This window comes from Anthonomus grandis, chromosome 8 (assembly GCF_022605725.1).
Source record: "Anthonomus grandis grandis chromosome 8, icAntGran1.3, whole genome shotgun sequence".
In the NCBI taxonomy this organism is placed as follows: domain Eukaryota; kingdom Metazoa; phylum Arthropoda; class Insecta; order Coleoptera; family Curculionidae; genus Anthonomus; species Anthonomus grandis.
This window is the reverse complement of record NC_065553.1, coordinates 21499718-21526073: the sequence shown is the minus strand read 5'-3', so window position 1 is coordinate 21526073 and position 26356 is coordinate 21499718. Positions and strand designations below refer to the sequence as shown.

Here is a 26356-nt window from a genome sequence, read left to right as displayed (position 1 = left end):
CTTAAAAGACTCCTTATAAGTCATGCAAAAAGTATATTCACAAAATTGTCAATAACACAGAATTATCTAAATTTGTGCTGATAAGGGCATATGGTGATTGTATTAACAGGACAGCACACAATTATTTTATTGAATTTTCCACAATTAATGTTAGATTTCCAAGGAAAATTTAATGAACAAATTGGTAAAACTTGGATTAAGGTCTGGTTTGATTCCATGCATCTTTTTATTTAATTTTATTTTTGTTTCTTTAATATTTTATTATTAAGTTGGTAATTTGCAATTGAATCGGAAGATTTATTTTTTATTTTTATATGATGTTTATTCACAAAAAATGTATAACTTCAGAGATTTATGGATCTAATGAGGTAAATGGACTGTATTTGAGAAGGAAAGCTGATTTTAGTACTTGAGCCTTTCTTTGTACCCTGAGCCAGTCCTCAGTATTTATATTGGGCGGTAAATGTTTTAAATTTCTCCAGCCTTTTGACCTTTAGTAGGTTCTATCCTAGTCTTTTAGATGTGACACCTTATTTTATGTTGTCTTCTTTTACGCGCTATATATTTTTAACATTATTTCATATATTTTCTTTTTAGATGTATGCTCTATAAAGTGCAAGTGTGATATATGCAAAGACAGAAACTATACATGTGAAACAGATGGGCATTGCTTCACTTCAGTGCAGAAAGGCCGGAATACAGATCAGCTCACTTACTCTTACAGGTAATATTATTTATAAATTGTTTTTGCTATAAAGTACTTAAAAAGTAAAAAGATCCACAAGGTATTTTATCACCTGATTATTATACTATAAATACTTTAAAGTAATTACATTGTGAAATAGCCCCTCCAGTTATAATGTAAACAACATTAATTGGTATGCCAGTCACCTTATAATCCTATCAAACTTCCTTGAAATTTTATTTTTCCTTTCCCAGTTTTTACTAACTTCTACAGTTTTTAATAACCAAAACATACTTTTAAACAACATTACAATTAAACATAATTTTCTCACAATGCCTGAATGGATGCTTCCTTAGTGCAATTTGAAATTCAAATTCCCTATATAATTTGAAATGTCTGCTGATTTAGTAAATCTTGTGACCTAGGAAGCGACATGGCTGTAATGTTTATTCAATTTAGGCCTCATTCTAACTGATATTTCCACAGTATGTTCTTTTTTTTTCTCTCCCCCAAAAGAAGAGGATGCCTGAACAAAGCGTCATATTTTCCACCCGAAATGCCCATAGAATGTCGCAGCAAGTACAACGATTTCATCTGTTGTCAGACAGAGGATTTTTGTAACGACAACAATTTGGGAAAAGAGCCGCCCCTCGGAGAGGGTATAGGTAATTAGTGTGTGCCCCCCTTTACACCTTTTGGCCCCCACATTTAAAATGTCAACTGTTTTTTTTTTATTAACCGAACTACTAACATTTTATCGGTTCAAGATAATATTTGAATTGCTGCAGTGGTTTTTGTGTTTCCTCCCTTATTTTTCCCCCCTACAAAAGCAAAATTGTTCACGGTTTGGCGAAAGGGCCAGAAAAAGTTTACTGTTCAGTTGACACTATAAAATTGGTCAATTTTGCTTGAAGTAGATCTGTTTCAGCCAGCTAACAATCTTCTTACATTAACTCACAAGTTTTTTTAATAAAATTATAAACTTACTTTTACCAAGCGATAATAGTAATTCTTAGGACCACACTCATAATTTAAATTTTGATTTAAAATTTATTATATCGACCATGCGGAAGAAGAGTGTTATAACTCAAAAAAGGTGGTTTATAGAAGAGCCGTTTAGTTTTTGTTGTTATAACTTTGACTCACTGAATATTAAAGTATAGTTTATTATGAATAGCTACCATGTACAGGGAGACCATGTTATTACGGGCCTATATGTTTTCTCAGAATCCAATATATTTTTAAATTTTCAATTCTCAATATTTCAGTGATGAGTGTAAGATGTGTTTCATTAATAAATAAAACACACTACTTGTATTCAGAATATAATAAATTAAAAAATTGCTGCCTACAATGTTGCTTTGACCATGAATAAGTTGAAAATTATTTTCAATTTTGCTTTAAATAAAATTTCTCAGCAAACAAACAGTTTTTGGAATAATAATAATAATAACCACTTTTACAGAGGGGGCAGAAAGTAATTTATACAGGGTGTTAGTAAATAAGTGCGACAAACTTCAGGGGGTGACTCTGCACGGAAAAATAATGACAGTTTACTATATAAACGTATGTCCGCAAATGCTTCGTTTTTCGAGATATGGGGTGTTGTTTTTTTTAAAAATTTAAAATTTATTTATTGCTTTGAAACCGGTCGAAATATGCAAATGATATTTGTAGGATTTTAAGAGGTAATTATCGCGCAATTTTATGTTCACCATTGACGCGCATACGGTAATGATCTCAATTTTTTTTAAGAAAAAAAATGGTACGCCACTGAGAAGACAAAAAACCTCTTTCACCTTTTTTTGTATGTGGCGCCGTTTTTATGCAAAAAAACATCTGGACGCGTATTTTTCATTTCTTTAATACATTATCAAAAAACCATCTAATACAAGAACATTAAACCAGAAGAATAATAGAAAATAACAATACTAAAATTTTAAATAGGCGCAAAGCTACAACAAGTGTTTCAAATGACCTCCCTCAGACGTTACCCAAGCTTCAACTCTTCTCCTCATTGATTCTCATATTCGCGCAAATATTCCTAATGTATTTCTTATTATCTCACAGCCGGCTATAATTCGATTTCTCAGGTCATCAACATTTTCGACGGAAGTGGAATAAATTAATGACTTAAGAAAACCCCAAATGCAAAAATCTAGAGGATTTAAATCTGGCGATCGAGCAGGCTAATGTTTTGTACCTCCCCTACCTATCCAACGATTTGGAAATACTGTATCTAAGTGATTATGTACATTGATACTAAAATCAACTGGTGCACCATCATGCATGAACCATAAATGTTGCTTCAGCTGTAGAAGAATTTCTTTTAAAAGAACAGTACTCTTCCTGTAGGAAATGAAGGTACGATTCTCCTATTAGGTGTTGGGGGAGGAAATATGGGCCGACTAAATGATCGTCAATTAATCCAAGCCATACATTTACTGAAAACTGATGCTAAAAATGATCCTCAAAGATTCCATGTGGGTTCTCCTCAGCCCATAAGTGATTGTTATGAAAATTTCGTATGCAATGTCTTCTCCAAAAGTAGCCTCGTCAGTAAACAAAATACCATTTAAAAAATTAGGAATATGAGCGATTTGATAAAGAATCTATTGGCAAAAAAATAAACGCGGAAAAAAGTCTTTAGGTAGTAGAGCTTGCACACGTTGAATATGAAATGGATGCAAATGATTTTCTTTAAGAATTACAAATACAGTGAAGTTGCTTACATTCAATATGTTGGCAATTTTTCGAGTACTTGTTTCAAGTCCGCAATTAACTCTAGAACTGCTTCTTCTAGTTGCACCCTTCGCAGTTGTCGAGGGCGCCCGCAGTCAGCCGTTTGTTTTTTAAACGTACCATTTTCACGCAAACGTTGGTGAAGACGAGCAAATATTGTGTGATGGGGTACTCTACGTCATGTATACAAATCAGCATAGAATCTTCGAGGCTGCCGACCATTTCCATTACTTCGGCCATAAATAAAATGTATATCTGACAGTTCCGCATTTGTAAAATTTTCAATTTTTTTCGATAAAAGAAAAATTAAGTACTTATTAATAATAACTAAAAGCTTAATAGTGAAGGAACGCTAATTTGACATTACATATTTCGCAGATGAATGTTGTATTGAATGTTGTATGTTGACATTTTGTATTTAATATTAGATAAATGTTGACAGTAGCCTACTAGAGAATGTATTGAATTGTCGAAACAGTGGGCTGCCAAGGCAGTTATGCATATAGGTCCAATGGACTCGTCATGCCCCACCGGGGGTTACCACAGCCCAATGGCCTTAGAGAAACCGATAAGGCTCTATGGTCTGAAGGACTTAAAGTCACTCGGTACATTGAAAGTGTTACCCAAGTATTTGAACCTGGCGCGCGTGAGTGCTGGGCACTCCCCGACTACATGGTCAACGGTTTCATCCTCCTCACAGCACCATCGGCATTCCGGGTTGTCCGCAATACCGATAGTATGGAGATGGCTTCTTAAGTGCCAGTGACCGGTTAAAAGACTTGTCACTAGCCGAATTTCGCGTCTTTTTAGGTGTAGTAGATTTAGGTTAGGTTAGGTAGGCAGAGGGCCCACCTATGTGCGCTTTGACCTGTCTCATACCAGGGAACTCAGTCCATCTTCGGTGAGTCCACTTGTCCAGCAGACCCTTCATTGACGCGACCGCAACGCATTTGGCGATACCAACTATGTCCCAGTCTGGCAAGAGAGTCCGCTTCTTCATTGCCTGCGTAGCCAGGTATCCAGACGAGCTAGACCCTGCAGCCAACCTGCACCAGTTTTTTCAGGACTTTTATGCACTCTAGTACAAGCTTGGGGCTTACCTTTGAGGCCGTGATAGCCTTAATGGCAGCTCTGCTGTCCGAGCATGTTGATACGACTGTATTGCGGTGTCCGCAGCTTAGGATTTTGTGTCCGCATTTTAATCCAGCGAATACTTCGGCCTGGAAGACAGTGGCGTGCTCCCCAGCGAGTATGCCCTACTGTTATGTGGGATCCCACCACAAAGCCCTGATCCAGCTCTGTTATTCATTCTGGAGCCATCTGTGTACCAGAAGGTCCCCCTATTTAGCAATGCAGGTCTGTTGGAATGCTGCCACTCCTTTCTACCTGCAATGTGCGTCACGAATCCCTCGCAGTCCACAGTCACTGGAGCCATGCAGTCACCGCCCATCAAAAGGAGAGGACATTCCTGTATGGCCCGTGACCAAATTTTTGCGTGACCGGTCTCGCCAGCACGTAGTTCGCCGAGGACGTATAGCCTCGTACGCAGAACCTCGTACGCAGTGCCTCGAATTGCACAACGAGGTTCAGAGACGGAAGACTCAGCAGAGCCTCGAGCGCTCTATTTGACGCCGTCCGCAGGGAACCCGCATAGAGAATGTATTTAAGAAATGAAAAATACGCGTCAAGATTTTTTTTTGCATAAAAACGGCGCCACATACGAAAAAAAGATAAGAAAGGTTTTTTGTCACAAATTGAACGAGGAATTCAAAAATTATTTTTTATTTAAAATATCTCTTTGGCGTACCATTTTTGTCTTTAAAAAAATACCCGTATGCGCGCCAATGGTGAACACAAAATTCTTAATTGCATGCCAAAAAATGCGCGATAACTAACTCTTAAAACCCTCCAAATTTCATTTGCATTTCTCGACCGGTTTCAGAGCAATAAATAAATCGTTAATTTGTAAGAAAAACTTTTTTTAAGAAAAACATCCCGTGTCTCGGAAAACGAAGCATTTGCGGACATACGTTTATGTAACAAACTGTCATTATTTTTCCATGCCGAATCATCCCCTGTAGTTTGTCGCATTTATGTACTAACACCCTGTATATCAGTGTAATATTAAAAAAGGCTTCAGTGTGTCTATTTTATTTAACATCGATCGAATATTTTTAAAATTGGCTTTTTTTTTATTAACAGTTTATACCATTTTTATTTATTTTTTCCCCACGGTAATCCGCACCCCAATGGACTGGCTACCAAATATCTAAACGTCAGTTAATTTCGTAAACATCATCCTCATTTTTACCTTGGTAGGACTAGTTAAACATAGTTAAACATAAATACGACCTCGCGATTGTTTCTAAGGTCAAGTTTTGAACAGGATTTATGCAATAATTGAAATGCTGTTTATCAGCGTAGATATTAAAAAAAAATGTGAATGAATATTGTTTACACATTTTATGTGATGATGTTATGAATAATAAAAATATTTTAGATTTGATTCAAGGTTGTTATTTTAATTAAATTATATTTGTTGTTATTTTAATTAAATATTAGTTAAGATGCCTTTAGATCCTGGATGCAAGTGTCGAGGCTATGCTTACCATAATATTTTTTAAAAGTGTCCCCAGTACAGGGTGACCCAGAATAGCTGTTTATTAAAAGCGATAAATGGATGAACAAAATATAAATTTCATACATTACTTCTTCATAACTAAACTGTTTAACACGGACGGCAAAAGACCAAATGTTTCTTGGGCACTTATACATCATTTTTAATATTAATTTTAAAGGGTTTATTGTCCAATCATTGTTGTTTCGTACTTACATACTAGCAGGTATATATCATCAAAAATAAATAAACCAAATGCAATCATTTGAAACATACAGCTATGTCCACTTTCCACAATTTTACGAGTTTTGATTTTTCTGTTCGACCGAAATATTGGCAATTAAAGGAAAAATTGTTGTAAAGCTTGGATTTTAATTGACCCCATATACTAAACCATATACTAAACCCTTAAAAATTACCAAACTTAAAATGGTCACTAAAACAACACACAAAATCACTTCCAATGCCAAACACGCCTCTAAGTTGGTCATAAATGCATTGAATTAACATAAAGTGACCATCTTACGCTCCCCAGATTTCAATTCTGCTGAAAACCTTTAGGAAATTATTTATTTATTTATTTATCAACGGAAAACTCCAATTATACATAAACATACATTAAGAATTAAGTCATTAATCTTACAAGATGGCTTAAAAACTATCATAAAATGTGTAATAGAAAATTCAAAAGTTAAACCTAGATAACAAACTAAATATAAATTTTGATAATCAATGGTGAACAAAATATGATCAACTACAGCAGTTCATTAAATTTTACACTAAACCTATTGAAAATTGTTCCTGCTATATGTCAATAATATCTCTCAAATTCCAATTAGGAGCAAATTTACTATCTTTGCGGATGATACAACATTACTTTGGCATGACACTGACACCAAGAGGTTAAGGAATATCGTTGATGAAGATTTAATTCTTGTAAAGTCATGGTGTGAATCTAATAGATTAACTTTTAATATTTCTAAAACTAATATTTTAACTTTTAAATGTAACCTTGGAACTGTCACTTTGCAAAATAAAACAATAAGTCCTTCTGAAACATGCAGATTTTTGGGCCTGACGATTGATAAGCAATTAAAATTTCAAAATCATATCTCCTCTTTAATAGGGAAGTTATCATCCAACTGTTATGCTATTAGAGTAATAACACATTCTCTGGGACTTGATGTGGCCAAAATTGCCTACCATGCTCTTATTGAGTCTCATCTTAGATATGGTATTGTGTTTTGGGGTGTGTGCTCTCAGTATTTGTTCAGCTCTCTATTTATTTTGCAAAAAAGAGCCATACACTACATGTGTGCAGCTCCCTTTCGTAGCCATTATTTTTTAAACACTTCAGGTCAAACACACTGAGGAGGGGCCCCCTCCCTCCTTGGGTTACAATCTCCGAACAACCTTCTCTTTACCTCTGCCTATCCCAAAAAGTGAGCAGATTAAGTCCTCTTTTGTGTACAGGGGCAGAAGGCTTTTTAACCACCTACCCCTTTATATAAGGCTAATAAATTGTGAAAAATGTTTTAGGAAAATTTTAAAGAAACTTTTGCTTGCTAAAGCATTTTATTCTCTAGATGAGTTTTTAAATACAATTTTTTGACAGTGAAGAGTTTTGCGCAGCGTAATGTGACTTCTTACTACCTTTTCTTTGGGTGTGTTCTATATTCTATGTATGTAAGAGTTGTTAAAATTTTTATATTTTTGTAAAGGATTATGTTGTCAACTATCTTTAAGGTTTTATATAATGCTTTGTTAACAACAGACGATGTTACGTAACAATAAAGCTATTTTTGACTTTGACTTTGAATAACATAAAGAGATCAACCTGACTAGATATCTTAGAACATCTTTGCACTACAAAAATTGAAATGTATCCATATTTGGTACAATGAAAGGGCACTTTAAATCAAAGTCAAAATATACTTTATTGACAAAGTTTACAAACATGTGCTAAAATCTTCCTAATCCTAGAATTTACAATACTAATAGTTATTTGGTGAAACTTTCAATACTATTCAATGCTGTAGTAAGCCTTTGGTAAGATTAATTTCTTTAGTTCCCTTCTAAACTTTTTAAGATCTGTACCAGTCCTAATCGAAAAAGGAACATGATTAAATATTTTACGACTAATAAATATAAGAGGCTTTCTTGTAAGTGAGGAGGTGGGAATTGGAAGAGAGTTTGTTGAAGTGAAGTCGTTTACTTGACGAGTATTATGACTGGTGCAGGATGGTGGACTAACGTAACTAATTCTTTCAGCTACTAAAAGAGGTTTACAAGAGACTCTCAGACTAACACCACACAGATACCTTAATGTTTTTTTCTGAATAGTAAAAATGATTTTAAGGAGTCCCTTGAAGCACAAACCGCAAAATGACAACCCATACCGCATATGAGAGTCTATTAAGGCGAAATAAACTGAACAAGCAAACAACCCCCCCAACTCATGCCTGGCAACCCTGACTGCAAAACAACCAGAATAAAGTTTAGCATCGAGGCTCAGAAATCGACAATAATCCCCACCATGTAGCTCTGCTCATCAAACAAAAAACCCTCCACATTACACTTAAAGCCTAGAATAAAAGTCTTATCAACATTAAATACAAGCTGATTGCAGATGCACCACTCGCAACTGCAAACGCAAAAACGCTGCAACCACACGCAAACTGAACCACTAATCCATGCAGTGGTCGAGAGCTTAAGTCACTAACGTATAATAGAAATATAATAGGAACTAACACTGACCCTTGAGGTACACCACATTTAAGGTGTGCTATCCCTGAAGAAAATCCAGATGCAACCACTCTCTGGGTGCGACCAGACAGGTATGATTTCTTGGAGTTCATACATAGATACACACCCTCCAAGAATCTGAAAATGGCATCCTGCGTACCCTTAGATGACTGAGTCTAAGCGCTCATTGTAATACAGTTCCTTTTTGACTTATCAGACGCCTATACATTTTCTGATAATCCTGAATTGATTGTCAATAGATTTGCGAAGTCTTGCTAAGAATCGCAAATTTTGGGCAGAAGTTTTTAGTCCCGCGGTGATCCATGGTTTTTGTCTCTTGGATTTAACTCTAACCAAGGGAAATAAACATATTTATTTTATCACGCGACGTATAATAAAAGGAAGAAAATGGCTGTGGAGCAGCTTGAATTGTATTCCAGTTAACAAATAAAATGGATTGAGAAAATAAATTCAAATTAATCCCACTAAATACTCTTCCAAGGCGGCGGCCAGATTTGTTTTTAAAATCACCAGGGAATTGGACATACACACCCTCATGATGGAATATACCCACTGAATGCACTGAACAGGTAACACCGACCAAATTACTGCAGAAATAATCAATAGTGGTTGATGAAGAGGACGAAATACGAGTGGGTGCATTAACATACATGGTGAATGCATATATGATTTGAAAATTCCATCAAGAGAAATTCTTTGCGGCAAGGAAACCTCTGAATAATTAATATTAAAATCTCCAGCCAAGATGTTTTGTCTACAATAAAGTGACAGTGGTACATACTCATCAATACAAAAACATTCATTAGGTCTAAGCCAATGTTCTGTATATAATATAACAATGTCAGGAAAATTAAAATTAGCAAGCAGACGTTGAAGCTCATCCACCTTATTCCGAAGGGATTGAATATTTAATAAAAATGCACTACAATGCTTTAATTCTGATATTGCAGTTGAATGAAAGGGAGCTTCAACCTCTACGGTCTCAACTATAAAGACGAGTCAGAACCATATATTGGAATTTCTAGTATGCTGACTTGGAACATGAAAATTAAGAAGGCTCAAAAGTTTAGTAGAATTAATCTGCACTAGATCATAATCATTAGCACTGTTTATGTAAGAAAACATCTGACTGCAATATCGTCTAGATTCTAGTGTTTTTACATCTTTCAAGATATTTTATATGTGAAATAACCTAAAGGCGAGCAGCCTGATAAACTTACGCTGGACAGCCCCTAACAATAGAGGGATGATAAGGATCTTCTGGGACAAGTGAAACACCACCATCAATAGTGAAAGATTAGCAAGTATCAGATCAAGGATCTTATCCTGTAGATTACAAATATTATTAAATAGATACAAATTAGAAAGTGCCAAAAAGTCATGCAGCAATGCCATCTTTGTATTAATAGTTGGCTCTAGACCCTTAATATTGATATTAAAATCACCCATGATTAAAACTTTCTGGTCTGGTATCCAGTTAAGAGCAGAGATATAGTCAAACAAGAACCTGTAATCTTCAATTGGAGAATTAGGTGGCACATAAATAGCAAATATACAAATAAATTTAGAGTTTACACTAATCTTGCGGCAAACAACATCCATCTGTGGAATCTGATTCTCCAGGTCTATGAGATCAACTTTGAATGAAGATAGATCATTCAACACACCAAGCAGTATATCAACATATCCTCCAAGTTCCTATCCTTGCGGTATACAGTGTAATCACCCGAGAACAACTCACTGTCCTAGATTTCGTCCTGTAGCCAAGTTTCAGATACTGCAACCGCATCACACTCGCCCTAACATACAGATTTATAAAAAGGATGATTTTTACTGTTAACGCCTCGAACATTCTGATACAATACACAATACTTCCTGTTAGACAAGTTACTTAGTTTAAATGCTGTAATAAATAAGCATTGTTTGATAAAAAATTAAAATGAATGCAGTTACAATTTTGTTCATCCACTTATTGCCAATACTGTAGGTTAAAGCCGTGTCTATCAGCATAAAATGTCTGTAATGCAAAAACTATTTCTCGAACCCTGGATAATTGCCTGATTACAGATGCCTCGACAAAAACTTGGGGTTGCCCTCGAACAATCCATTGTTCTGCCATACGCCGCAAACCTCTTTGAACAGCACGTTCGTGATGACCTGCTGTAAAGACGACGATTATTGCAACACAAGACTCAGACCGGTGCTCAGAATACGGCCCGCAGGTTAGTTTCCGGACTCCATCATGCAGATTTTGGGTCCAGGAGGTCGTTTTTTAGTTATTTTTCTTTCTTTCAAGGATTTACTCTTTCGGGGTCGGTTTTGATGCCTAAAGTATATAATTTTTTAAGGATTTTTTTTATAATGTCTAAATGGTAATTTGCTCACCTTTTTTTTGTCAAGATGGGCACCAAAATGCCATTTGGAGTGTAGTTTAGCTTTCCTTTGGGTCGCACTATTTTGTAAAAAGTAATTTAGCAAGGGGAAGGATATATTTGATAGTACTTGATCTACTGTATATAATACTTAGAAACCTTGTATATAAAGTTTTTTTTTGGATGAACTTCGCTGTTATTGAAGTCAAATTATACCCAATAAACACAAATCACTTATTATTCTAAGAATATTTGTTTATTCTTTAAGCTTAAAGGAGCAAAATTGGTTCCTTTATTTAAGGGTTTGGGATTTTAAGATGAACTAACAAATTTCTCTATTTTTCATAGTTTCTAAAATTTTTGAGTCAATCTTAAAGGACCAATTAACCATCTATTTTGAAAAAAATAATCTATAACATTGGCAACAGATTCACACAAAATATGACTGAAGGATGGGATTTGGGTTTGGATTCATAGGCTTCTTTATGACCTCTGGATGTTAAGCATCTGGATGTTAATGGTAAGAAACTAACTGACTCATACCTTTAGGGTCGCAGACATTTTGTTGGTTTCATGAACAGTGTGTCTACTAACAGAAACTTAAATCATAGTGTATGTACACAAGGTTCTCTGCTATTCCTCATATACATTGACGATCTTCCACATGTTTAACATTTAAAACCTTCCCTATTTGCGAATGATACTAGTAATGTTATTCAATATTCAAGTTTACTCTGCTTTTGATCCTATGTTAAACATGATACCAATAAAAATATTCATGAATGGTTTTTGGCCCATGCTTGCCGAAATGTATCAAAGCCCAGCAAGTTAAATTTTAACTTAAAAAGAAATTCACTTACTGTACCAGGTGTACTTTCATACACAAACTTCTTGTAGAGGCTTAATTAAAATGGAATGAACATGACATCTATCAGAAAAATTAAGTATAATACTTTCCAAAAAGATCCCTGGAGGCTATTACATCCTCGTCCATTATATTGTCTGCCTACCATGGTTACTTTTCTGTCCATCATTCTAGCCATGCACATGAATCTTTTTTAAACTTCAACAGAGATGTATCAGGACTGTGGCTGGTCTGGGGTATAGAGATTTGTGTAGGCAGTACTTCAGATACCTTCAATATTTACTTTTCCTTGTGCCTACATCTATCAATGTTTAATTTACACTACAACATCAGACATAAAGTTGGGACATTCTTAGTTTTTTAGGCTCTCTAGAACCAGACAAAGCTTTGACTACTATTGTGTTATATTTGGAAAGCTTTGAATATTGTTCTGGGTTTTTTGATAAAGTTATGTAATAACTGTATTAAAATATAGATTATATTTTGGAGTCTCACTTTAAGGGTTGTAATGTATTAATAAATATTTGATTTAGAGTGTGCCGACCAACTAATAATATTCCACCCTCAGACAATATTACTGAGGTTATGTTTGAAGAGTATTAACTGAAGTATATGCATAAAAAAGTAAAAAAAAAAAAAGAATAAAGAGATTCTAAGAATACTAACTGAATGTAAATAGAATATACTTAGAACATAAAAATTAACTTTCTTTCTCTGTGTTTATTGGGCAAAAGTAGCTTTGATAAGCAACACATTTTATACAATACTTAGAGCAAATATCACAAAGTCAAGTTCATCCAATAAATTATATTGTTCTTCTTACTTGCACTGGTCTCTTACTGGCTTGCACTCATGTAATAATAAAAACAAGTATATATATTATTAAAAAAATAACAATTTCTTAGCTTCTTCTACTAAATTTTGCTAAGCACTTTAGCAGCTCCCATCTTACAAAATCTTAATAAAATTTCACCTTCGGCGTAAATTCTTGCGATATTTTGTTAATTTGCCTTGATTTTGTTTCAGCTTTTAGGTAGATTTGGTGGTAGTAGAACAAAAAGTAGTTATAATCGGTATTGTCCAAAAGCAGATATTTTTTTTTAGGTCATGTATGAAAACCGTATAAGTGACGATTGTCAGATCTCTTAACTAAAGAAAATGACAAGTTGACATTGGAAAGTTTGTAAACAGCGCTTTAAACCGCAGTGTTGCCGAATAGTTCCTTAATTTAGGTGCTGTTAAGATATTTTTAAGACGTTGCAATCAATATAAAACTACATAAATACTAGATTAACTGAACTATGGCAACACCGCGGTTGATAGAGTTGTATGCAACCCTTACTATCTGACACCCACGAACATAATAAATATACCTGGACTGCTGATGCAAATGGCCAAAAATTACCAACCATAACCAAAAATAACCGCTGCCTGGTGGCCGCCATTTTTATAGTGGTTGTGTTCTTTTGATGTTGGTCACTCTGAACATTTTCAGGGTTGCCAACAAATATACTATACTAGAATAATATTATCATTTGATATAAAAAAAGGTAATGAAGTTGACAGCAACGACGTTTGACATGTAATCTGTCACGATCGATATGTCAAAAGGGAAGCTATACATACAATAATAAACAATACATTTTTATGAGAACAATAAAACATATCATTTAAAGTTCCTTCATCTATCGGAAGTTAATTGAAACTTGGTCTCGCTTTAGGTAAGGTATACTTTCTCTTGTAAATTTTAACGAAATTCTTAAACTACAAGAAAAATCTCAGATCTAACACAAAAGTATAGATCTAATCTATAACCTAAATCTCTATCTAATCTAGATCTAACCTAAAAGATAGATAATAAAAATATAGATCTGAGAGAGATCTAACGTAATTATCTTAAATTCTTACCTTAATGTAATACTCTAATTTTTTTTTTTGTAAACATAACCTGCCAAAAACTTTAATAGTTTGGTTTCTCTACAATTGGCACCACTGAAATTTGTCAGAGTGGCCAACATCGAAAGAACACAATCACGCATCACGCAAAATGGCGGCCATCTAGTAAAGGTCGTTTACTTTTCAATGGATTGACAGTCCTGGTATGTTTATTAAGTTCGTGGTGACACCCCATTCTGAGAAAAATTAACTCTTGGCCAATATTGAATGTTATTTTATAGACACAACATTGTATTTTCATATATTTTGTACATATTGTATTCTAGAAGCAGTAGATGATAAAAGCTGTATATTGTATAAAATGTCACTAGAGGAAATTGTATAGCTACAATAGTAGTAGTAGTAGTAGTAAAGTAATAACAAAAAAAAACCAATTGGCCCACTCTCTCTATTTTATTTATAGATGCTTCGATCAAAAAACCTTCCCCACTCTAATCATAGGTGCGGGAAAACAGGGGGAGTATTGTAACGAGACGAAAAGCGACGTGGGCGACATCTCGTTTTCACAATCGGCGTGTTGTCAGGACCGGGATTTCTGTAACGATATCAAGTTACCGTTGCCGAGGCCCGTGAGGCACCTCCAAGGTCAGAAGTGACGTCACTTCGTCAGGTCTTTGTTCCATTTTTAATGGCGGGCTTTCAATGGAGACTAAACTGGGAGGTCTGAAGAAGGTCTTTTTTGATCCTGTTAAATTGCCTCGGTTTTAGTCAATTGGACAACGTTGGAATTAGGGTTGCCCAGTTTTTTTTCGTATTAAAAAAAAATTATATTTTTAGTCCGGCGTTGCCGCATCGATTAATGTGACTCGCCGCAGCAGGGTGGGATATTTAAATTTACATAATCACTCTAGCTATCACTTTTGTTCATTACCCGGAAATGGCTTAAATCAATTTTTATTACATTACTAAAAAAAGGTTAAGGCAAAAGAAGGTAGCGACCATCTAAAGATAATACATCAGGGAATTTTTATAAAATTAAAACAAGCTTCAGAAATGCATCGGGAATAAGCGAATGAACATCAACTCATGAAACTGTTTTTTTAACTACAACAAAGCATTTGATAAAGTTTGCCATAACAACCTTATTTAATTGGCTAAAAGTAAAAATATAGACATGAAAGATTAAAATAATAAATAATTTATACTACAATCAGACCAGGCTAATATCAAAGTGATTAATGAACTTTTGGAAGAGATAAAAATATAACATACAATACGTTATATTTTTATTAGGCAAAGATGTGTACTGTCGCCTCTATTATTTAATCTTTATTCGGAACAAATCGTTCAGAGAGCACTGGATGAAACAACAATGGGAGTAAAGGTAAATGAAATAGCCTATAAATAACTTATGGACGAAACAATAGAAGATTTACAGACCTTAAATATGAATAAGACCAAATTTATGACTATTAGAAAATCAGTTCAGCAACAGAAAAACCTATGGATCAACGGAGAACTAGTAGAGAAAGGTAGTAAATACAAATACTTAGGAATAACTGTCAATGAAGGTAATGAGTACACTGAGGAAATTAAGTCAAGAATTAGACAAGCCAGAATGATATATAACAGAATGAGAAATGTACTATACAGTAGAAAGGTTAACTTACAATTTATAAGGAGAAATTAAATTGAGATTTAATTTTATTATAATTGATATATATTCTTTTTTGATGTCCGGGATTCCCGAGATGGAATCCGAAAAGGAATATAAGTAATCGACTGGAAGGACTTGAAATGTAGTCGTATTGAAGAATCTTAAGGTAACAAATGAGGACGTACTGGAATAAGGCCAAGAAAATAATGAACACAATTGAGGAAGCTGTAATATCTGAGCCATGTAATAAAAGGAGAGAAATATGTATTATTGAGAATAATGTGTACGGAAAAAAGAAACAGAGGAACAGATGCATTACCTGGATATATAACCTGAGAAAATGGTACAACTGCATGTACTGAGAATAGCTTTGATGATAGCCAACCTTCTAAAAGGAGAGGGCAGAAGTCAACAATTGGTGTGGCAACGCTGTATCAAGATGACGACCTTTTGATAGTTCGACCTGTATAATTCTTATGTCAAACGCGATTGTGATGAAACTCTCGGAATATCCAGACAAAATTTTACCATATTTCTATAGAAACAACTTGGCAACTCTCTCGCTTCTCTCAGACACCCGGTTTATTAAATGTTCCATTCAAATTGGGGTTTTTGTACCACATGTATTGTCTCCATTCTGTGTTGTATGTCCGGCAAAGAGATGAGGTTATGTAACGTCAGGCATGACGGGAGGGAGGAATCGGTCATTTGGCATGAATGGGACTTTGGATTAAAACGTTTAATAAACATGTCAATCTATTATTTTATAGGTCATACCGCTGAACAACCGGAGGATCTGCGAGGGCTCAAATCATTTATTATTGTTTTTGGAATTTTTGTAATACGACTTAGTCGCTAAGAATCGAGAACGGGTATTGTGTAGCTTAGCCTAACCCATCTTAAATCGCATGTTTCCAGCTTGATACTGTTTCGCTCTATCGCTTTTGCATGCCTCCTGTTTCCTAAACTTTTATGATTTAACGGTGGATTAATTTAATTTTTAATAAACAGCCTCTCAGGGGACCTATTTAACCTCGGTGCAGATTGCCATGTGCATCGTCGGACCTGCCCTATTGGGCTGTCTTATTGTGATCGCATATTATTGGATGCGCACGGCCAATCACAAGAAGAGGAGATTACATCACCATTTGGGACACGGAGATGACAGTATCGAGGCTCCCGATCATCCCATTTTGAATAAGGGAGTCAGCTTGAAGCATATGATCGAAATGACCACTAGTGGAAGCGGATCAGGTACGATATAATATAACTTATTTTTTATTCTAATCAAGTGTATTTCTGATGTGATCTGAAGTGACTTTTGAGGCGTTGGTCATCTGTCAGATTACTGTGAAGCGGTTGATATGGTGAACAGCTAGTGCATTGACATTGAATCTTCATATTGATGTTTTTCGTCATGACAAATGCGGCATATTATGAATCCTCAATAATAACATTATAATAATAAATAAAGTTTAGTTAGCACTATCAGGTACACATTTCGGACCCTTTAGGCCTCATCAGGACGATTTACTCCTTAGATTTAGTTTTGCTCAGTATTCTCTGGCAAATAAAACCAGAACCACTAGTGAATACCGTTCTGATATTAATGTCACCTGTCAAAGTGTCAACTTTAATGTAATGGATATACGTAGATTACTGTGAACAACCGCTTTCAGGCGGTCTGGTTTATTCTTGAGTTGACACCCTTGACCTTGACAGATAAGCAGTTGAATACGTCGTGAAACGAATGTTTTAATTTAATTGTTTCGTGAAATGTCAAATAATAAAGGCACATGGGACCTTTTCACGACTTCTTTTTCCTGAAAAAACTGAAATCGGAGAGGGTTGAAATAGCAATACTGATATTAATTTTAAAAATCAAAGAGACATTTAACGCATTGCAACGATCTGCCACATTACTAAATTAAGCGGCGTTTTCAAACGTTCATCTGGTTTATGCTTTGGTTGACAGCTATTTGAGACTCATGACTGACTGATTATATATCAACAAAAACGCTTCGAACTGAAAAGTCAAGTGTTATAGTCTTTTTAATCTCACTTAAATGACGATAAAAACGATGAAAGCGTGCCGACGAAAAGACCGATAGACCGAGGCCAGTTTTAAACCTACTTCTTTTCCCAGAATTATCTTAAGATGGCGGTACACTGGCAGCATACTATGCCGCGGCGGATTTGCAAAGAAACCGCCCGATGCAGGTCTGCGTCGGCATCGGTCCTCAATAGGAGATCAGTGCCCCTGCCGCAGCAAAAAAATTGGATTTATTTTAATTGGATTATTTTAAAACATTGGCGTAGTATTAAGTTATATCGTAAATTAAATAAACTTAATAATATAATATATTTAGATGAAACATGGTTTTACGTATGACGTAATTAAATACCGTTGGGTTGATAATTCCACGTATTGTGTTCTGAATACGCCATGCTCAATAGGCAAATGAGTCATTATACTTCATGCGGAAAGTACAGAAGGATTTGTTAAAAATGCGTTACTTTTGTCTTCTTAAAATATTTTTCAATCTTCAGCTGATTCCCTTGAAGACATGACTGCGGCATTATTTGAAAAATGGTTTTCTAATCTAATCAGCAACATTATCTAACATTTATGTAAATTCAGTAATTGTTATGGATAATGCATCTAACCATTCAAGAGTGCTAAATAAAATACACCAAATACTAGTTTCAAAAAACAATATACATATAAGTTTTATGAAAATTTAGGACATTCCTGTCGACGACAAAATCCTATTCAAAAAGGGATTAAGGTCTTTCATTAAGATACAAGAAAAACTAGATTCATGTAACTGGAGAACCGCAGCATATTTTTGCACTGATATGTGTGGATATTGAACAACTGCATCGCTAACACGGTCAATATTTTGATTAGTGCGCATATTTCGTACGATTCCAGAAGGATGAATAGTTTCAATCCCTTTCTTCAAATTTATTTATCCAAGAATTGATGAGATTACTACTAGGTGCTTCACTGACGTTGTGAAGAGCATAACGAGCACCCAACCGACGTAAAACTGCGATGTAGGAATGATTTAATTTATAAAAGCTATGGACATAAAACGCACGCTGTTGAGTATCAAATCGATTTATTATTGCATCTGTCAATTCCGACAATAAATTTCGGATTGCTTGATCCATTGCGAAAAAGTAGGCAATTTAATATAAAAAGGTATTGTATAATAGGTGAATTTTTAAACCACGTTGTATTTTGAATTAAACCTTATGTCCCTAACTTAAAACTTTGTATAACGTTTAAACAACTCATGTAAGCTTTACAATAATACATTTTAATAGTATCAATTCTAAATCTGTTCAAAACCAAAAACATATTTAGAATTGATAAAAATTCCGTCAGATCAAAGCAATTGAAGTTAATTTTGTTAGTAAAAGTATTATAAAAAAAAACTGAATTGATAATATGAAGATAACTTTATTATATTACCCACCCATTTTATTTTAACGGCACGCCTCTGAGGGCGGCAGAGTTCAATATATTTTTTTGCGGTCGCTTAACATTTGGCTTCTTCAAGTAAGAATAAAAGGACTATACTTGTTGACAACTTTCCTCGAGATCTTGGTAGTTACCGGGTTAGTTAAATCAATTGTCAAATAATGACTTAACGTCACTTTTTAAACAGTACTGTATTATGCAACTATTTGGGCTTTAACAGCCTTTGCACCGACTTTTGCTTGTGAGACCCTTAAGCTAATTAGCCTTTAAAGGACCGTTAGCGATTTTTGAGTGAGTATGTTTAGCATTTAACATGTCAAAAAGAAAATCTTAGGTTAGCTTTATTATTATTAATATCAATATATATACAGTGCATTCGGGACGAAAGGAACAAATTCATTTAAAATTCAGGTATTTTTTCCTTCTTTTATTTTTTGGACACTGATTAGTATTGTCACTTGCGCGTTTTTCTGAAATAAAAAAAAACTAAACAGTATGAAAAAAAAAAAATATAAAAAAACTAAACATGTAGAAACTATGACGTCAACATTCATTCTTTTAAATAGAACACCCCGTATATTATGACGTTTTACAATTCCGTGATATATTCTGAATACTTTTTATATAGCAAACCATATGCCGAAAGTCAATGGTTTGTCAAATATGATGTGACAGACTAACGAAAATGTGAAATTAAAGCATAAAATGTATTCTAATTTATTGCAACTGATGTTTAATTTGTTGTCCATTTGATTCAATGCGTCCTTCACAATGGAAATTTTGGTTACAGGGTGTCTCAATTAAAAGCTATGACGCCACCATTAATTTTTTATGTGATTTCTTAGAAAGTAAGTAAGAGATATGATTTTAACAAGACGGGACATTTCCACACTTTTTCCTCGCCGTTCAACAAATTCTTGATGCAACTTTTCCTAATTGATGGATTGGGCGAAGAGGACCGCTTGAGTGGCCACCAAGGTCACTGGATATAACCCCATTAGGTTTTTTCTTATGGGGCTATATGAAGTCCAAAGTGTTTGTGAATAGACCAGACAATGTTGATGATTTAAAGCAAAGAATTCGTCAAGAAAATATTGATCGAAAATGTAGTAAAGTAAATGGACAACAAATTGAATATCAGTTGCAATAAATATTGTATACAGTTTTATTTTTCAATGCCGTATGTTTCATTAGTCTATTACGTGAAATTTGACAAACCGCTGACTTTAGGCATATGGTATGATATACAAAAAATATTCAGAATAATTTGTGTAAATGAAAAATCTCATGATATACAGTGTTCCATTAAAAAAAAAATGTTGACGGCATACTTTCTACTTGAGGTACCTTGTTATTTTTATTTATGTCTGGTAATTTTTATATGCAAAAAATGCGCAAGTGACATTACAAATCGATGTGTCCCAAAAATAAAAGAAGAAAAAAAACACCTGAATTTTAAATGAATTTGTTCCTTTCAGAGTGAATTCACTGTGTAATATGGAGAGTAATAGTTATATTATCTATTAGCAATTAGTATTAGAACTATTACCGAAAAGATGGGATATGTAAATCTTATGGATGACCTATTACTAGAGCATATATTTGAGGAAGACATTGAAGTAGTGATTTTGGGTTCTGGTTTTCAAAAATTAATTCAATTTCATTTTTTCAGTATGACCAGAATCTTTATATATGATCCTCAACTGTTAGATGGTCCATTTTTGCTAAAACTAATTTGTCCCCGCAATTGGTCTCCCAATCTGTATATTAATTAATCAGTATTTTCAAGAATATTCATATTTATATATCAAGATTTCCATCTGTACTAAAACAACTAGGGTTGTGCCCATATATAAAACAAGAGCTAGAAATAATATGAGTAATTATAGACCAGTAGCTGTTCCATCAATATTTTCCAAGATCTTTGACAGAGCATTCCATGATAGACTTCTTAAATATCTAACTAAACTCTCACTTTTTAGTCCAAGACCTCTGACAAACTTCAATCCTTTTAAGAAAATTTTTAATCACTTTTCGGCACATTTCAGGTGATATCTCGGCTAGAACTTCACGAATGTTGGTTTTAAGTTGTTGAAGAGTTTGAGGATTATTGGCGTAGACACGATCTTTCGCATAGCCCCACAAAAAAAAATCCAAAGGTGTGAGATCACAGGATCTTGGGGGCCAATAGATATCACCTAATCTTGAAATTAAACGTCCTGGAAACTTCTCTAGCAAAAGAGCTCGGTTGGCCTATGTTGTGTGACTTGTGGCCCCGTCCTGTTGGAACCATATGTCTTCCAGATCTTCTTCGATTTCTCTCCAAAAATAATTGGTCAACATGCTTCCATACCGCTCAGAGTTTACTGTTAAGGTTCTCCCACGACTGTTTTCAAAAAAATACGGACCAATGACACCACCAGACCATAATGCACACCATACAGTCACTTTTTCGGGATGCAAAGGCCTTTCTACGATCACCTGAGAATTTTCAGAACCCCATATGCGGCAATTCTGTTTATTTACGTAGCCACACAGCGTAAAATGAGAATGAAAATTCTGCTCGAAAAATGAACATCAGCAGCTTGTTGTTCAAGCACCCAATTTCTTGTTCTGCGTTGTCCATGGTCTGCAGGCTTAAGTTCTTGAGTGAGTTGGACTTTGTACGGATGGAGCTGTAAATCCAATTGCAAAACTTGCCACAGTGAGCCGTAAGACAAACCCAAATTTTGAGCACGCCGAAGAATTAACAAATTTGGATCTTCCTCCACACTTTGAGCCACAGCAGCGATATTTTCAGCTGAACGAACTGATGCACGTGCCTTACAATATCAGTAAGCGATCTCGTATATCGATAAGTCTCTTCAAATTTTCTTACTGTGTTCGAAATTGTTTGCTCTGTAGGACGATTATGTCGACCGTAATCAGCTCGTAAAGCTCTTAACGTTGACGCAGGAGAATCACCATTTTTATAGAACAATTTAATAATTTTAGTATGTTGTTCGACTGTTAAACGATCTATATTTATAAATTACAAACCTTCAACTAAAAAAAAAACGCTTCACATGACCTTTATTTCTGATAGGTGTCAAACGGCAGGGTTGTACTTAGCCAACCTTGAATTGGATAAATCGCTACAAAGTATGCTGTTTTGCCTCCAAGCACGAACATCTCGTTCAAAAAAATTGTGATGTAAATATTAACAGTAATAAGACAAGACATAGATTCGATTTTGCAGTGCCTAGACATAAGACAACCATGTATGAAATGAGTCCCTTTATATGTGTGTCAAAATATACATACAATACATTACCCGCTGAAATTAAGAAGAGGGGTACAGGCAGTTCAAACCAGTAGTAAGGACATTTTTTGTTCAGCACCCTTTTTATTCAGTGGGTGAATACATAACTCATTTAGATAAGCTTAATCTGTTTGGTTTTAACTGTCCATATTGCTAGGAGGTTTTTTTTAAATATATACCTAGTTTGATAAGTCTGTGTCTGCTAGTGTAGTTAGTGTTAAGTGGTGTGTCTTTTACTTTTTATTTTTATTTTATTTAGATCTAACTATTTTAATTTTAAACTTTAAGATCTTAATTTTAGCACTATTCTTAAACCGACGACCTTATATTATTTATGTAATCAAAAGAGCAATAAATGAATTTGAAACTAGTTATCCAGATTGTTCTTTTTCTCTGGACGTGGGCGACCTCCAGAAAATCGGTACAAACAGCTGTAAGATAACTAAACTAAACCATTGCAGGTCTCCCGCTACTGGTTCAGCGTTCGATCGCGAGACAAATCCAACTGATCGACATCATCGGCCAAGGGAGGTTCGGCGAAGTGTGGAGGGGTCGATGGAGAGGCGAAAACGTTGCTGTGAAAATATTCAGCTCCAGAGAAGAAAGATCTTGGTTCAGGGAGGCGGAGATCTATCAAACGGTGATGCTCAGACACGAAAACATACTGGGTTTCATTGCGGCCGATAATAAAGGTGCTAAAAGGTGTAAAATGTAAAAAAAAAATTAATAATGTGTGTATATTTTTTTAGATAACGGTACGTGGACGCAGCTCTGGTTGATCACCGACTATCACGAGTTGGGTTCGCTGTTTGACTTCTTAGGGAGAAACACCGTCGATACGAACAATATGATTCGGATGGCGCTCTCGATTGCTACTGGTTTAGCTCATTTGCATATGGATATTATGGGAACACAAGGTACACATATTTATCTAATTATTTATTTATTTCTAATTTCTGTTTATGATAAATCTTTTAATTTAAAATGCTCTCAAAATAGTTTTAAATTTTGTTTTTCCATATAAGTACACATTATCGTAGCCTGCATTAATCGTGTATGCAACAGAACTGTACCAATAAAAATTAAATTGGTTGACCTACAAGTGAATTGTAAGCGAAAATGTGTAATAACAATGGGAATTTTATCAACTTTGAACTTTGGTGTGTCAAAGTGTGATGCACAGGTTGGCTCGAATTCATTTGAAGCCTCCTCATTGGGATTTCGGAAACCGTAAGAGCTACAAGGTCGGTTAAATGGAGGCAAAGCTGCGCAATGCAATGTTCAATAAAATGCCGTTTTGCGTTTTAAAGAATTCCGAATACTTAGATATTCGAAAAAAACCGGAATTTTCAATTTTGGATTTTATTTATTCCTGACTTGGTTTATTAAGATAACTTAAAATGAAAAACACATTTTCATGGCCACTTATTCTGCTCTATAACCCGGTATGATTAAATATTGAATCTGACGTTTCGGCTTCTGGTGACCATCATCAACTTATTTTTTGTAAATACGGACCTGATTCTTTTTTCAATTTAATTAAATACTTTTATTACTCTTAAAACACTCTATAACGTCACTTTGATTATTGCCGAAGTTTCGTAAGAAAAATTCCATTACCAGAATAGTTCATATTTATTTAACCAGAATATTTAACCATAACTTATTACATTTTCGTGATGTTTTTATTACAACTCATTGATATTTAACAACGAAAATTACTTTATTAACAAAAACTTTCATGAATATTAGACATAAGATACAAAAAAGTAGACAACAAATCAGCTTACATAAACAATTTGTCTACTACTATACTATCTTGATACCCATATTAAAAATATACATAATTTAATCTTTATTATAAGTGTTTAAAAACATAACCTTCTACCTTTGACGCATTTTCTTGCATTGTATTTTTAATACAGCTCGATGAATTGTTCTCGCAGGAATGGCAGCGACTTTCCTTATTAAATTTTATTGTAGTACTTAAAGGTCGTGAGGCGCTTTTTTAAATAAACGGTTCTTAAGATATCCCCAAAGAAAATAATCCAGGGGACTAAGATCTGGGCTCCTAGCGGGCTATCTCACAAAACCATTGTTTCCTGTCCCTCTGTTAGGAAATATATGGTTAAGGAATTAAGTTACTTGCCTTGTCTTGCTGCCACCATATTTCTTGCAATATCGCCAAAGATTGATTGTCTAGAGCGTCTAAGACATAATTCCTAATCAAATTTAGATACTGTTCAGAAGTTACGTACCAATCCATACATTGAATGTAGTTGAAGTTCTTCCTTGTATTCGTAACTGCTGGTTTATTCTTAGATTATCAATAGACCAATAATATTCATTGTTTCTATTGAATAATCCGCTAGAAGCTGCATTCGTTCGACCATATTATATTATTAAAGAAATCTACATTTTTATCTTGTAGCGTTTTATTTTTCTATTCCTTATGTTGACTAACGCTCCATTGACATTTCATTAATTTTAATAATTACATTAATAATTTCAGTCAACTTATTTTATTCATATTTCTTTAAATTCACACTGTCAACGACACATTCCTACTGTAACGCGTCACTCTCCTGGTTTAATTATCCATGCTATCTGTCGACGGTCCGTCACTTCTCTGATTGGTCATAATTAATATTTTCTGTGATTGGCGGATATTGACAGCTCAGGCGACAGGTGGGGTCGTAATTGATTTAGTCGGTACTGCGTCCATTTTTCGAGGACTTGTTCCCGTGTTGCAGGTAGGAGCGCACGTAAAAAGCCAGTTTTTTTATTTCCGAAGTTTGTGAAGCAGGAAGTGGCCAATATGGTTTATAATTTATGGTCCTTAATAATCTTGTTCCTTTAGGGAACTGTTTATTTCATAATTCTGGTGCAGGATGCCCAAGATTTTTGATGGAAATATAATGAAACTTAGCAAAGGTTTTACTTTTCCGTTTTTCTCTTTATTCTTTTTCAATTGTTGATGGTTGTAGGCTTTTGATTTCCCCGGGAAATTGTTGAAAGCGGTGGAGGTGGAGCCAGAGTTAGAGCTAATATTAGAGATTCTCAGTCCGGATAGCTAAGCTACAAATGGCATACATTCATAGCCTCGATTTGAAGGCTAGCCGTTCATTTCTTGGAGGAATATACAGGCCAGTTTATTCCATTTATTTAAATATTACTAACCATAGATTTGTCTCACTTACTTAAATTTTTATTAATATACCTTTTATTTAAATTTAACCTTACAAATATTTAATCAATGTCATAATTTAATACGTCAATTTCTTATCTATAATATTAGTTATTTTTGTTCAGTATTTTTCAGTGCCCTTTTTGGTAGTAGGGTAGATATAACACGGTTAAGGCTGATATGCCTTAAGTATAAAGGTTCATGAGCTTTCCCATGCGTAATACAAATATAATACTAAAAACTTTAATAATTTCAATTTATTTTTCAAGTGCTGAAATCTACCTAGTAGTGAAATCATAATTTAAAAGTTACTTTTGTCAAATTTATTTTAATCATATCAACATTATTCATATTTTAATTCATAGCAAATTATTAACATTTATCAGATTAGAACATGAGGTGTGTACATATCTTTGATGTAAATATAATTTGGTTGTATTGTTGAGATTTTTTTGCCTCTTTAAATCTACCTTATCCAGGGTCATTTAATTGTTAATTGAAACCTATATACAAAGCCTTTTTCTTAGTTTTCTTTCATTTATAAAAAAAAACTAAGTGGCGCTCTCTTATTTAATAGTCATAAGTGAACCTTCGAACAATCCCAAGCCTCCAATAATTCTGAGCTACCGTCTGCCAACTCTTGGCAAAATAGTAACACTGTAAACTTAACGCCACAATCTATTTTTTGAATCAAAACTCCAAGCGCCTTTCATTATCTTCTCGCCTGAGTGCTTGACTAACGTGTATTTTGAACGCTTTGTAGCCACGAGAATGTAAA

At 34.5% G+C, this 26356-nt stretch overlaps 1 protein-coding gene across 5 annotated transcripts in view; it reads left to right on the top strand.

Annotated features, from left to right (window-relative positions):
• The window catches only part of LOC126739674 (TGF-beta receptor type-1), a 51412-nt gene that overhangs the window by 4805 nt on the left and 20251 nt on the right, over positions 1 to 26356 (top strand). For 3 of the 5 annotated variants that reach the window (XM_050445454.1, XM_050445455.1, XM_050445456.1), the window contains exons 2-6: positions 598 to 724; positions 14407 to 14588; positions 16612 to 16854; positions 22853 to 23083; positions 23141 to 23308. In XM_050445454.1, the coding sequence (XP_050301411.1) occupies positions 598 to 724; positions 14407 to 14588; positions 16612 to 16854; positions 22853 to 23083; positions 23141 to 23308 (951 nt within the window). Of the gene's footprint in view, positions 1 to 597; positions 725 to 1201; positions 1351 to 10877; positions 11033 to 14406; positions 14589 to 16611; positions 16855 to 22852; positions 23084 to 23140; positions 23309 to 26356 lie in introns of all 5 variants that reach the window. The other 2 variants (XM_050445457.1, XM_050445459.1) reach the window with 2 other exon arrangements.